The 13,863-nt window shown below is 39.6% G+C and overlaps 1 protein-coding gene across 7 annotated transcripts in view; it reads right to left on the reverse strand.

Moving 5' to 3' along the window:
* EYA4 (EYA transcriptional coactivator and phosphatase 4) overlaps positions 1-13,863 on the reverse strand; it is a 155,281-nt gene that overhangs the window by 13,448 nt on the left and 127,970 nt on the right. For all 7 annotated transcript variants that reach the window (XM_009460742.2, XM_087774563.1, XM_087774560.1 and 4 more), the window contains exons 11-13: positions 12,969-13,105; positions 11,294-11,377; positions 2,293-2,382 (exon numbers count right to left, since the gene is read on the reverse strand). In XM_009460742.2, the coding sequence (XP_009459017.2) occupies positions 2,293-2,382; positions 11,294-11,377; positions 12,969-13,105 (311 nt within the window). The remainder of the gene's footprint in view (positions 1-2,292; positions 2,383-11,293; positions 11,378-12,968; positions 13,106-13,863) is intronic.

Raw genomic sequence — 13,863 nt, forward strand, 5'->3', positions numbered from 1 at the left:
TCACTTCCTCCCGTAAGAACTGAAGGTCTTGTGTCTTGATGGCCATGAACATCAACAGCTCAGCGCTCACCTCCCCTCTCCTGGGGGAGGATGGAGAGAGGAATTCAGAGAAAGAGAGATGGAGAGGGGGAGAGATGAGAGAGAGACCCCAAGTCAGAATTGGGGAATTCTCAGAATTCATTACACATTGATCATGCAGATGCACTGTTATATTCAGTAATGGCCATGTGCTCTGCAAACATGTAAACAGACAGATTTATTCATCTGCATATTAAAGGATGCCTCTGTGTATTTTGGCACCAGATGCCATGCAATTGTATCTTATTTGCTAAGAACACAGAAAATTGTTGGTCTTCTTGCATATGCCAGAATGTGTGCATACAGCTCATTTCAGAACAAGAAGTTTGGAATTTTGGTAATCTTATAAGAGAGTTGGTTTTGAAACAAAGATGAATTCTGGGCTAGAAAATACTTAATTGCATATAGAAATTGGTTTTCATCAAATCAAATTGATTGAGTTATGAGATTCTCCAAGAGAGTCCCCAAGCAGTATTTTTTGATTTATCTAAAACTGAAAACTGTTTGGATACTGTTCAAGCTCTGGAATGAGCTGGACTATGAATTTTTGGATAGGATACTAAAACCACCCTATGAAGAATATACAAAATGCGATGATTCACCTATGACAGCTGAACCTGAGATATACAAAGAAAATAAATGAGAGAAAGGAATGAAACTTCAATGGCCATAAGCAAGAATAAAGAGGTATGGAAAGAGGGCAAAGCTACATTTTGCTGATCTCTTCCACTTGAACTCAGCACAAGATTGAAGAATTCTGGGCATATGCTACCGGAAGGCTTAAAGTTCATTGGGTGCCACATGGAATCTGAACACACAGGGGCAAAGCTCTGCTAAAAAGAAATTTAAGCAATGCTTTGAAAAATTGTTTTGGAATCTGTCCCTGGTATGGTGCATCAGAAGAACATTCACTGAATGCACTTGCATTGTCAAGTGATGACTCACTAGGACTGCAATAAAACTGACTGGCAAAGATGTGTCCAGGGCTTTACTTTTTTACGTTTCTGCTGCTGGAAGGAGGAAGTGCAGCCCAGGTATAGGGTGAAGTAGATCCCAGCTTCTTGACTTAAAAAGAATAAGTGAGAATAAATGAGGTCTGCAAGAGATGACAAAGAACTGCAGCCTGGTACCTTCTGCTTTTCTTATTGCCTACAGTTGATGAAGGAACAAAAGAAGTGCACACTAGAAAAATCAACGTCCCAGTGAATGGAAAAATCTCACTTATCCTCATTTTTTCTATTCACTCATCAGAGACCTTTCTCTGGCATTTTAAACAAAACCTCAAAGTCTTCCAACTGCTGTTAGTGGCAAAATATCTGTCCATGGAGGGAATTCTGGGATCCACTCCGAGTAAGAAAACAATCAATTTAGACCAGGGGAAGGTCTGAAAAGCTCGTACTTTAATTTGAGAACTGTTTTTCACCCCCTGTCTCTTGACACACATGGTTGTAAGACTGTCACTTTCCATTTTAACAGATCCAGACTCCCAGAGTGAAATGAAAAGTCTGTGAAGCCCAGCTGATGGGCCTGCTTCCCTGACCACTGCCCTGTGGCAGTCCATCTGTGTGCTTCTGACAGGTGAGTGGTCCACAGCAGCCACTCCCTAGGAAGAGGTCTCTCCCTTTTCTGACCAGATGCTGAACTGCACACCCTGGGTACATCGTGACAAAACATATGGTCGCCTGGTTACCTTGGGAAGAGACATCACTGATGAGTACACCTATCATAGTCCCAGCTCTCTGATGCTGCAGTCTTTGAGGTACATGAAGAATACTCTACCTTTGAGCAAGAAAGGGGGGCCTGTGGCCAAGAGGCCACTCAGGTACGTGAAGAGGAGAACACAGTCTCTTGTAGTCAGATGATGGCACCCATTGAAAGCGAATGTAGAGAACTTCAAGAGAAAGAATGAGGCACATATGTCCCCCTCCTGGAAATGACTGCAGACAGCTCTAAATCCATGGAATCTGAAAAGATGGCCATAGGACAAAGAGAGGAAAGGGTAGTTTACAGATTCCCTCTCTCACCCAGTTTCATGGAAGGACTCTGGTGCCATGGGAAGTCACTGCCACCTGGCTAACCTCTCTCTGATTAGAGTGTGACAAACCCGAAGTCGAGACAGGCAGAAAATGTCACACACAACAAACACTAATGCACAGCAAAACCACTATGTTAAAAATGCAGGCGTAACATTGTTTATGTTCCTTTGATTCTTACCTCTAAATCATTAAAAAATAAATGTGTGTCAGCAAGATTAAAAATCATTTCTTCCATTCGCAGTCCAAGGGTCACTGCCATTGGTGGATCCTTAAAAAACAGAAAGGAAGGTTAACTACTTAAATACCTTTAAGTTATATCAGAATTACTTTAAAAACTGCTGTATATGAAGTGTTTTGAAAAATTACCACTGCAAGAAATTTCTCTAAAATCCTTTCAGCATTAAGCTATTTTAAATATAACACTACAAGAAGAGACTGCTGAACCTGTGTAAGAACATTTGGGGAGCTGGGGATATTGAAATATCAAGTTTTTTGAAAGTCAAGACATTTGTAACCTGACTAAACTGACAGGGGAAAACCTGGTGGCCATATGTGAACCTGCATAAAGAAGACTGTAAATAGGGAAGGAACTTCTCACAAAAGATATATGTAAGAAAACCAATATTTATTATAATAAGAATACACAACATTTTTCATCCTTGAACCTTTTCTAAAAATATATAAGTATCATGCCTATCAATTTGTGGGCAAAAAAAAGCTGAGTCATGAGTAACTAATTTTTCTGACCCAATGCACTGAGTCAGCAGCAGAGGTAGGAACGAAATTACACCATGTGACACCCAGTCCACTGCACAATTCCTCTGATCTCTTGGCTTTTCTTCCCAACTTTTGGGCACACAGAAGTCCTCACCAAGGTCATGCTAAACTGAACTAGGAAAGGTAGTCATCTCTACCAAATGATTACTTTGTAAGAAATTATCCTACACTGTGATAGGAAGGTGTGATTTAAGAGGCCTTTTCAATTTCTAATGTCTCTGCTTTATAAAAATACAAAAGGTAGTCTGAACCTATGCTCACTTCCCCAAACTGAGTTTCACTTTGGATAAATCATCACTGCCTTGCCTATGCTTAGGCCTATATCACTTATTTCCTACACTTTCTGCTGCTCCAGTATATATCCTCAAACCCTGTGCTTGGTCCTTTTCCTTCTCAATATTTACCCTTCTTCCATGCAGGCACTCACTGATGATTTTCCATGCTCTCCTTTATGATTTTATTGCAGGTATTCATTCAACAAAGTGCCTGTAAGTGTTCTGCTAAGTGTTCTTCAGTGTGCCTACAATCTATGGCACAATTATTTAGGTGGTCCACAGGAATGGGAAAGCATATGTAAGTTTGTTTGTTTGCTACAGATCATCCCTTCATTTCTGATGAAATACAGGATTCCTGTCCCTGGATGAGATTCATTCAAAATGTTGCAACTATTTGTAGGTCAGCTTCCACACTATCAAATCACTCTACCTCAGCAAGATACCACAAATCTACCAATCTGCAATAACAGTTTGTCTGAGAGCATTTAGTGTACAGTAAATGTGAGATAATTAATTTAATTTTGCTAGGTTTGCTAGGAAAGAGGTTAAGCCAATTTGCATTACCTTACATTTGTTTTAGAATAAGAATGCACATGGACAGTTACTGATGCTTAGCTGACACTTGGTAACTAGTTTTATCATTGCCTTAATCATCTGCCTGATCTTGTGGGGTTCAGTTAACTTTTTTATACGTAACATACTGCAATGGACTTTTAAAATAGATGTGATCCTTTCTCATTAAGATAAGAAAAAAAATCTATATTTCATTATTTAAACTCTGATTGACACTAGCAAGTTTTCAGAAATCCTTTCTTAAATATGTTGAGATTAAAAGTCTAAAAGTTTACCAGCATCTGGCAACAAAATCACACAAAACCTCACATGATCATTTGTTAGTATTACGATCAAAGGCATCCCAATCAGGATCAGACATCTGCTACTCCAGGGCTTCGCAATGACAGAATAAAAGATGGCTTCTGCCCTCAAGCACTTGAAAACTAATGGTAAAATCTGAAGCATAGACATATTTTGACCCTTGCTCATGAAAAAGTCAGACTTGAAGGGGAGAATATTGTACAAGAAATTGTAATGATCCAAAGTTAGACCCAATTCTCCAGCAGTGAAAGAAAATATTTTTATGTTGACCCTTGACCTGGCCTAGACTACCTTTCAGAAGTAAAACCCAAATGCAGTGCTTAGTAACATAACTTCATCCCCCACATCTTCTGCAGTCATGTTCACTGGATCTGAAAGTCATGTGGCTGAAGGCAGCAGCAAGTGCAAAGGTCATTTTTCCAAGGGGATGATTAAGGAACACACGTTAACAGATTTGCAAAAACTCATGTAAGATACCTAGAACACAAATCAAAATACTCATGAGATTCCTCATCAAGCCATAATGCTTTTATCAAAATGTCATCACATACAAACATGTGTTTCGCCCTCCTTTCTCTAGCATTTTTTTCTCTGCACAGTAAATTATAAATTTTTCTTCCTAGATACAATATAATAAAGAGTATTTGCAATATGATGCTTTACCTCAATCCTACAAACACTAAAGCATGTGTATAACTTTATGCACAGGTGGTAACTCATTATTATTTATGTGAGTTAAGTTATTCACTGGAGTGCTTCCAAGACTGGAATCTCAGACTTCTGATTCTCAGCCTCTTTTTTCCCCTTCCTGGGTAGAAGCAGACTTAAATGCGGAAATTTGCTATAACATATTCCATTATAATCCAATTTATTTTTACAGGAACTACCAACTATGTATCACAATTTCCTGCCTTGCCTAGTATAGTTGAAAGACGTAAATGTGACAAAGCTTTTATGATTTTCTTATTAGTAGTATTTTTGTAACCAACTATGCCTGACTTTATTACTGTTAAAATGAGATTTCCTATGTTCCTGTTTTGACAAAGGCATGTGTAGGATATTGCTAGGTACTATATGTAAAATAAGATAAAGCAAAGAGAATTCATTTCAGCTTAGCATGAAATCAGTCTGGGATCTCCCCATAACAACTTCTGCTAAGACTCACTGGAATTGAATTCTCAAGACATAAACAATTCTTCCTTTAACAAATTGGCCCAAACTTGCACTGCAACTGTTTAACAAGAATTAAACATCACGTTCCAGCCCTTGCCATATTAAGTTCATTCCTTCACATACAAAAATAGACAGAGAAAGCAGATTTGTCAGGGTCTTGTGGTTTTATAATGTTTGCACAATGTGGAGGAACATCCCAATCATCGTTTTACTGTCTGTCAACTTGAAGCAGAAGCTGTAGACTGACTCAAGTGGCACAAAGAACTGAGTGTTGAAAAGAAAGCGAGAAACATGTGCAGCTGATACAGATTTGAGCACAGCAAATTGAGAAACTGAATAAAAGGCAGACTGAACTTCTGCCAAAATGGTATTTTGTGCTACTCTGTACAAGCATACACAAAAGAGGAAACAATTAAAAAAAAAATCTGGAAGTTTTCCCCCAGGTAATTTGCAGAATAAAGAAGTACAACTCTTTGGCCCTCAAAGGCATGATTTTAGCCAGATATCATTAGTGTGCAGAAGAGTGAAGACCAGCTACAGCACCTCTGTGTACCAAAATACAAATGACTTTAGTTACATTAGTATGAAGGCACTAAACTGGAGCCAGACTGTCTGTCTGTGGACTTCTGTACTAGACTGGTCCATCCACTGGAATGCCTCCTGGGACACTAGGTGAAAATATCCTGGGAAGACCAATATTTAAATGTTTTGACCAAGAGGGAAGTGACTGGAATAAAGCCCCAAAAGCTCAGTGTCCATTAGTGGAAGAAAACTATTTAATATTGTCTTGGAAGGTCAGGTTTCAGCACAAGATGTTCAAAATAATTTAATTTTATGGGAAAATATTACAAACACACTGAACTCTTTTTTACAAAATCTCAGAAAACAGATATATATACTGTTGGGTAGATTAATTGTGACAGGAATTTGTATGCATGTAGCCTTAAAAATAAGCAAGAAAACAAGCAAAATATATGAATAATATTGTAAGAATAAATTTTCAATTGGTGGCTGTCCTGAACAGACTTACAAAAAATCAACCTCTGGAAAAAGTGGAAATGCTTAAGTTAAGTACCAATATTTTTAGCTTAAAGCTTAGCACTTCCCTACATTATGTAGGAATCTCAGAATTAAGTTCAGCCCTCATTTTCTCATAGGGGACACTTGTTCCCAGGAGAGCTTCATGTGGGTGGTAATGGAAGAAGAGATTACATCTCTTCTTAATAACCATATCTGGTGGCTGATGAGGGAAAACTCATGTACTCCATAGGGAGTTTCTGTTCCACGCTCTCTAGAAGGCGGTAGGAAAATGGACTCAGAGGTCTCAGACTATGAGGGAGTAAATGGAGAGGACAACTGGAGGTCATGAGAGATACACTATTAATACAGACGGACAAAAGCATATTTATAAGTGAATTTGGGAATGGGTGCTAATGGTGACAAAGTTTTTCTGTTTAATGCCTGGACAAGCAGAGAGTGAGCAATAGAAAGCTTCTGAGCCCTTTCCAGAGAAGTGTACAAGGTTAATGTGGCCTCCCCAACAACTTTCTGTCATTGGCAATGCTATCAAAGATGTCCAAATGATCATCAAGTGTGGGTTTTTTTGATTTTTGCACTTGGAAATCACATTCTCCTCCTTCTAAGGTCACAACGGACTTTCACTCTTTTTTAACCAGTTGCACCTTGAGTCACAGCATTTATCTGGGCATCCTTGCCCTCTGGATTGACCTGGGAGAAATGAATGAAACATAAATGCTCAGAGGCAGACAAAACTCCAGCTTAATCAGCCTTAAATCAGCAAGAATAACTGGAATGTAATAGAACAAAGAATACACACTGTTCACAGGGAATAAGAATGTTCCTCATAAACTTTAACAGATGATGACATCTCCTAACACATGTCCTGTCACATCAACAAATCCCCACTTAAGAGCTCAGCATTGTAGAAAACTGTATCTGCCAACTGGTGCTCAGCTGCAAAAACCATCATCAGCCACACAAGTCACAATATAACAGCTCAAATGCCAATGTTCATAATTTGCTACTGCAGTAAATAACTAAAAATAGAAATGTACTAGTTTTATGAAGTACAGAGCAGATGAGCAAATGAGCTGAACAATGAGAGGTACTCTTATTGCTGGGAAGCAGCACAGTTTCCCTGAACCCTAACAGAGGTGTAGTGTAGTTTTTGTTCTCTTTTTATGTTAGCTCTGACTAGCCCAATAAAGTAACCACTACACCAAAAGTCAGACATAAACACCCACAGGTAGAAACCAGCAAGCCATAGAATATTTCTCCAGATATGTTTTATATTTTAAATATCAAAGTGATGTGTTGACCAACCTCTGGCCAAATCTCTCCCACTTCAGTGGATTTTACAGGTATAATCTACTGATGCCTAGATAAGAAGCAGCACTGTGCCCTGTGTTTCAAATGAGATGCTTACAGCTGCATCCAATAAACTAAATCTTTCACCTCATCACTAGTTTTGTTTTTAACATTTTTATTATAACAGCCTTATATAATTCTCAAATCAAATTAATATCACACCATGCAAAGTGCTGGACAAGTATATACTGAGGAGAGTGTCCATTCTCAACTTCAGAAATGCTCAGTCCTAAGTCAGAAATCTGATGTTCTCTTGACAAATACATGATCTGAAACTTGACTACTGGATCCAGGCCTTCCCACATAACCTCTGCCAATGAATGCCCCCATTGCCTGTCTCTCCTCAAGGATGCTTGGTTTGCCTTTCCCTTTTCTCTTCTACTTCAACTGCTTGTTAAACTGTAGAAATCTTTTGAAAGAGAGACTGTTTGTCTCCTGGTACCGCTGTGGCACTCAAGTGCTCCTGCACACGTACTTTGGTCCCTCCGCCTGGTCATAACAACGTGACAGCCACCTCCACATGCTGCACCGCCCCTCACTGCATTTTTTGCACAGCCTGAATTGCAGCAGAGCAGAGAGATTAAAAGACTCATTCTTAATGTTTTGGTTTTGCCCGGTTACTGCAAGAAATAGGGGTAAAGGGTAAAGAGCTAGCGGAAAAAGGGGGATGAAAGTTTACACGCCAAGGAGTAGATGGGAAAGAACTGAAGGTGAATATCCTTGCCTGTATATTCATACTAGCTCTAAACCCAGTATCTCACCCCTTGAAAGTATGAAGTGAGCACACTTGCTGTAAGAACATGCCTTTCCTTAAAGCAATGTTCACATTAATGACTCACTAATCTCATTTAGGATATTTAAATGTGAGGGAAGGGGAAAACTTTGCTTTTCCTGTGAATTTTTTGGGGGGGGAGTTTCTCTTTTGGGAGTAACCTGATTATGTTATACAAAATGGGTTCACAAAATAAATATGGAAGAACATAGTATGCACAGCTGAGCATCTGTGTAACATTACACGCATTTATTTTTTTTAAATCAGATATCAAATCACCACAGTTAAATAATTTAGTATCACCATTATTTTATGCTACCCTGAATTTTTTTTATTGTGAAGTAGCAATTTAATACCAACTTTCCAGGATAAACAGCTCTCTCAACACTTTTGAAAGCCCTATGTGATCACAAGACTTCAACTGAGAACCTCACAATTTGTGGACTATTTACTCTCATAGCAACCCAATTCTCCTAACAATCCAGACTTCAGTCTGGATTAAGACCTTGTTTACAGATGGAAATCATGTGCAGAAAAGATAAGGGCCACATCTGCTAAACACGTCACGCACCAGAGACTGACTGAGGTCCAGCTGTGCTATCTTTCTCTTCTCTCATGTCTAACCTCTTAGGCACTTACGCTGAGAAACATCCCATCTTAAGTTCCAGCAACACTTCAATGACATGCAAAAGTTAAAGCCTACTCATGATAAGCTTTCCCTGTATTCCCCTTCCTACTGCTCTAGCCTCCGTGCAGTCAACAATATATATATTTGAGTTTCATTGGCAATTACTCATTACCTTCCCAACGAGTTCTCTATAAATATGGCAAAGGTAGTCACTGCAGGAACAAAAAAGTCTACTACTCTTACAGTCTCTGGAAAGGAACACATTTCCCTACTTGCATGGATGCCACCTATCAATACAAAGGAAAAAGGATTTTACTTAAGAATTCCTCTCCTTTTGCTTCATGGTTGTTCATGACATTTGTTTACTGATGCTGATCTCAGCAGTATAACTACATTAATTTCACTTGCCCTTGAGATACTCTTAGTTTATACAAGCCAACTTTATCGGCTGTCAGTACTACTGGCTGTTAATACGCCATTACTGTTTCTAAGGACTCTGTATGGAGAGTCAATTATAGTGGCAGATGTGCTCTTAAAGGACAGTGGTACTGGGATTTTTTCAAATACCCCTACTCATAATAAAGTGAGAAACCAAGAGGAATTACATTTCTGTTGCTGTCTCTAAGACAGTTTTCAAAGCTACTCACAGATGTTTGTGAGCTACAAAATGTGCTCTGATTTTTAAAACTTTGTATTAAAGTTGACTTAGACTTTACTCACATACTGTGTGAGATGGTGTATGAGATGTAAACATCCTAAGGGCACAATCAAAAAAGGATGAAAGTAATGACTACATCACTGGGGCAATTCAGCAACTTCTGTGGCAGTCTATGGGCTACACTCAAAAGTGATATATATGTTCATGTTCAGCTAGATTTCTTTCTTGTTTTGATAACTGTAAGTTAGAAATGGTTCTGACAGTCACTGTTGTTAGAGCGTTTGAAAAACAGCAGAAGAGGAGTTTTTGACAGAGTACTGAAATGTGCACTGATTTGGCACTGTGAAGCTGCAAAACAAGCAAGGCTGTTTTTTACAAGACATGAATAACTACCCTTATCTTAGCATTCCAAAAATTCAGATTTTTGTCTGGGCCTGTGAGTTTTCCTATTAGCTTTCTCTTCTAATAACCACAAACAGCTGTCTCAAAACACGGAGGACTGGCCCATCTGCAGTTATAATTCACAGATCTAGCTTTGGACATTTCTGGGACACTGGCTGGGGAGGTGTGTGTGGAAAGCATTTCTCTACTGTACTGTTTCTCACATCCTTTTCTTGAGCATCTGATTCTGGCGGGAATAAAGAGGAAGGAAACTTATGCTAAACAAGCCCTTTGTCTGACATAGTATGGACACGGTTATGTTCTTAAAAAGAAATACCTTTGTATTAATTACACAACACCTAGAAAACCTACATCCACGTATGTACATACCAATATTCTCCCTGTCCATTTTCTTCCCTTCCAAACATTTGTCCTAATTTTTTGTTTTACCCCGGCCTTTAGCTCTACCCTTCCCAGCAGTCCACTCCTGCTGCTACTCACTGGTCTTCCCACCAGTCCCTTCTCCCCTTGCCCAATCACCATCCCCTGGGCTCCCACCACCAGCCCAGCGGGGCTCGCTGCTGACTCAGCAGGGGACATCCCACTCCTGCAGGCTGTGACTGCCTCTCTCTGCTCTCCTGCTCGCTGCTCTGTGACCTGAGCTGCTTTTGGATCTCATCGGAGGGAGAGGACAAGTACAACTGTCTGCTTGGGAAAGGGATTCACTCCCCAGCATTACTCACTCCAGAGCCAGCCAAGGGAACCAAAGATTCAATGGAAAAGATGGGGAGTCAAAGAATAACATCTGCAGCTGGCGTTCAAGCAGGTCTGTCTCATACTTGCTCATTCTGATTTATCAGTTTCCCCTAAATTCACCCATCGCTCCAGTTTATTTCTTATTTCTTCCTCTACGCATCCAAATAGTCAGTTATTTCCATTTGCCCATTACCTCTATTATCTCCCTGCAACGTCTCTTCCAACATACCTCAGGAACTCATCCTTGTTTCTCTGTAAACTTTTCCCTCATTTGCAGCATCTGCTTCAGCCCTGCCTCATATATTGTGCTTAGGGTCTGTGCCTCGTTTCTCTCTTTGACTTTTTCACAGTAACCCTCTGAAAATGGGGCTTACTGTACACTTCCCCTCTACCTTCACCCAAGCCATAATGAACATGGAAGGTGAAAAACACATACATGTGCAGGCCAGATTGCTCTGATACAGCGAATCGATGCAGAATTCATGACTCACATACCTTGCCATACTTCTGTGCATAGGATCCTGTGAGCAGCGAATGAAAAACTATGATTGTTTCATCCAAATCCCAGACAAATACACGCTGAAAAAAAGAAGTGGGGACAGTATTATTAAACAAATAACGTCAAAATCCCACCACCATCCCACCCAGGGGGCTAAAAGTCAACTCAGTCCTAAAGTTTAACTAACCACTTAACCAAGCAGGTTTTCTCTGAAAATCAGCAAGAACAGCGTATCATGCATGGTAAAAAGTTAGAAAGAGAGTAACTTTTGAACTCTTCAACCATTTCTTATTTGTCCCCTAAAAATCTTTTCAAAACAGCTGTGTAACACAGATTTCAGAAACATGATGGGGGTCAAACATAACTGTTAACTTAAGGATAAACAGTACTCTCAGATACATTTCTGCAAGTCTTACTGATTCAAAGTTCTTCTTTATTTCTCCCGTATAACTAAAATTAAGTCTTGGGTAAAAGTACTATATGCCACATATAATGTCATACAGAATTTAAATAATATTGTAGGATAAAATGGGTTGTTCTAACTCAAAAAAAAAAAAAAAAACAAACGAAAGAAACTCCTTATATTGATAAGGCATTAATTTTCACTGGTAAACTATAAAAGAAACAGGAAAACTGAAATGTAAAAAGTTAAAGAGTCTTTTCACTGGAAAAATTAAATCCTTTGAGAAGCAAAAAATGTGTAACAGTTTCTGTATAAAAGCAATGGCATTTACATTTGGTGCCTAGCACTGCAGCCCACCCTGCCACCCCAGGAGCGGCTGTGTGGCCAGCCAAGTCCCAGCAACAGTCCTCTCTTCTGCTGTACCCAGAGCTGTCAGTGAAGGCACAGCAGTGGGGCTGGCCAGGGCTGCTTGCTCCTACTGCCGGGCTGGTGGCAGCAGGGGACACACCACATCAGTGGGCAGCACCTTCCCCTGATGCCAGAGCTGGAGTGTTTCACACACACACAGGCACTCCGCTTCCTCCTCCTCCTCCTCCTCCTGACACTGTAAGGCAGCGCACTGCTAACACAGGAGTAATAAGACTATAATTACTCCGTTGCTAAGAGGTCACTTGTGTTTTAAATCATCACCCCATATATTAGGCAGATATATTTCTTCACTAAGGCACTGATCTTGCACATACTTAAGTACAGCCATAACTTCGCTGATGTAAGCTGCCTTATTGAAATCCACTGACATTACTTACAAGCAGAAGGACAAACCTGTGCCTAAGTATTTGAAAGGCTATGGCCAGATGATCCTGAATATTTACACTGCATTCATAAATACACGTAATTAAGCTGAGCAACATATTTGAGATTTCCTATTCAAAAAACTAACAGAAAACGTGACAATTTTGAATACAGAAGTCTCACAGTTTTGTGGTTCTATTGCATGAGAAACTGAAACACACGCAATCTTAGAGCTAAAAAGTGCAAGGCTGAATCACATTTACTTTTCTGCCTAACTTTTGTCATACACAACAGTAATGTCTCATTGTACATGTATGTTAAAACAGCAACTAATATCTGTTATATTCAGTTAGTGAGACCGAGTCCATGTTGCTTTCTAGAATGGTTTAAGCTATTTCCACAGCTGTAGTTTTCGAAATTTACTTTTCATCAGAAGAAACCTCCACATTACCATTCATCAATTACGGCAGGCATACCTCCAAGTCACTGTCCGGAGGGGGTGATGGATTATTCTTCCGCCCTCTACCCCGAGACTTTGACCCAGAACTCCTACATGTTCTCTCATCAAGATCTTTGATTGGCGTGGAGGGGCTCTGCACTGTGTCAAACTCCCCTGTAAAGTCAACCATTCATGGCAAAATTAGTGCTGGATTTTTAAATAATAAACTTTTTTTTCTCTCAAAGCTAGACATGTCTGTATGCAAACTGAACCACAAGATGCACCTAAAAAAATTGTATAAAATGAGTGGCAACATGGTTTGTCTTATGTAGATGGAATCTGCAGATGCCACATACACTTTTGACTTTACCAAGGAAACATTATAAACCTTAGCAGAATAAGAGAAAGATTAAAATGACAGATACGCATGCGCAGACATATATACAAACACACATGAGCCCATGCAAAATATTGATATATCCAAGGAAGGTGTATTTTAGAAATCACACTAATGACTTCTAAAAACATGAAGTCCCTTTTAGTTAAAGTAGTTCATTTCCCATGTTTGGAGTTCAGCTAGACTTATTTCCAAGTCCTGCGTTACTTTTACCAGAAGACCCGTTGGCACTCGTCCACACACCAGAATAGGCAGTCAGCTTGCTGCTTCATCTCCTCCTCCCATGTCACCTGCTTTTTAGTGGAGTTCATTTTTTTTTTTTCCACCTTACCTCTGCCCATAAATTGGCAGAGGAAAGTCATAATATTAAACGCAATATTCCAGTTACTACCAGAAAGAGAGTGAAGTTGTACTTGTATTCTGATCATCTTTCTCTAGGTATCAGCTATTGTCTGCTGTCAGAGAGAAGATGTGCTGGAGGACCGTTGATCTGGCATGGCATAATTGCTCTTAGACACTCAGGCCCATCCCTGAC

This window comes from Nipponia nippon, unplaced genomic scaffold (genome assembly GCF_047370975.1).
Source record: "Nipponia nippon isolate SJK-2023a ecotype South Korea unplaced genomic scaffold, ASM4737097v1 scaffold_4, whole genome shotgun sequence".
NCBI lineage: Eukaryota > Metazoa > Chordata > Aves > Pelecaniformes > Threskiornithidae > Nipponia > Nipponia nippon.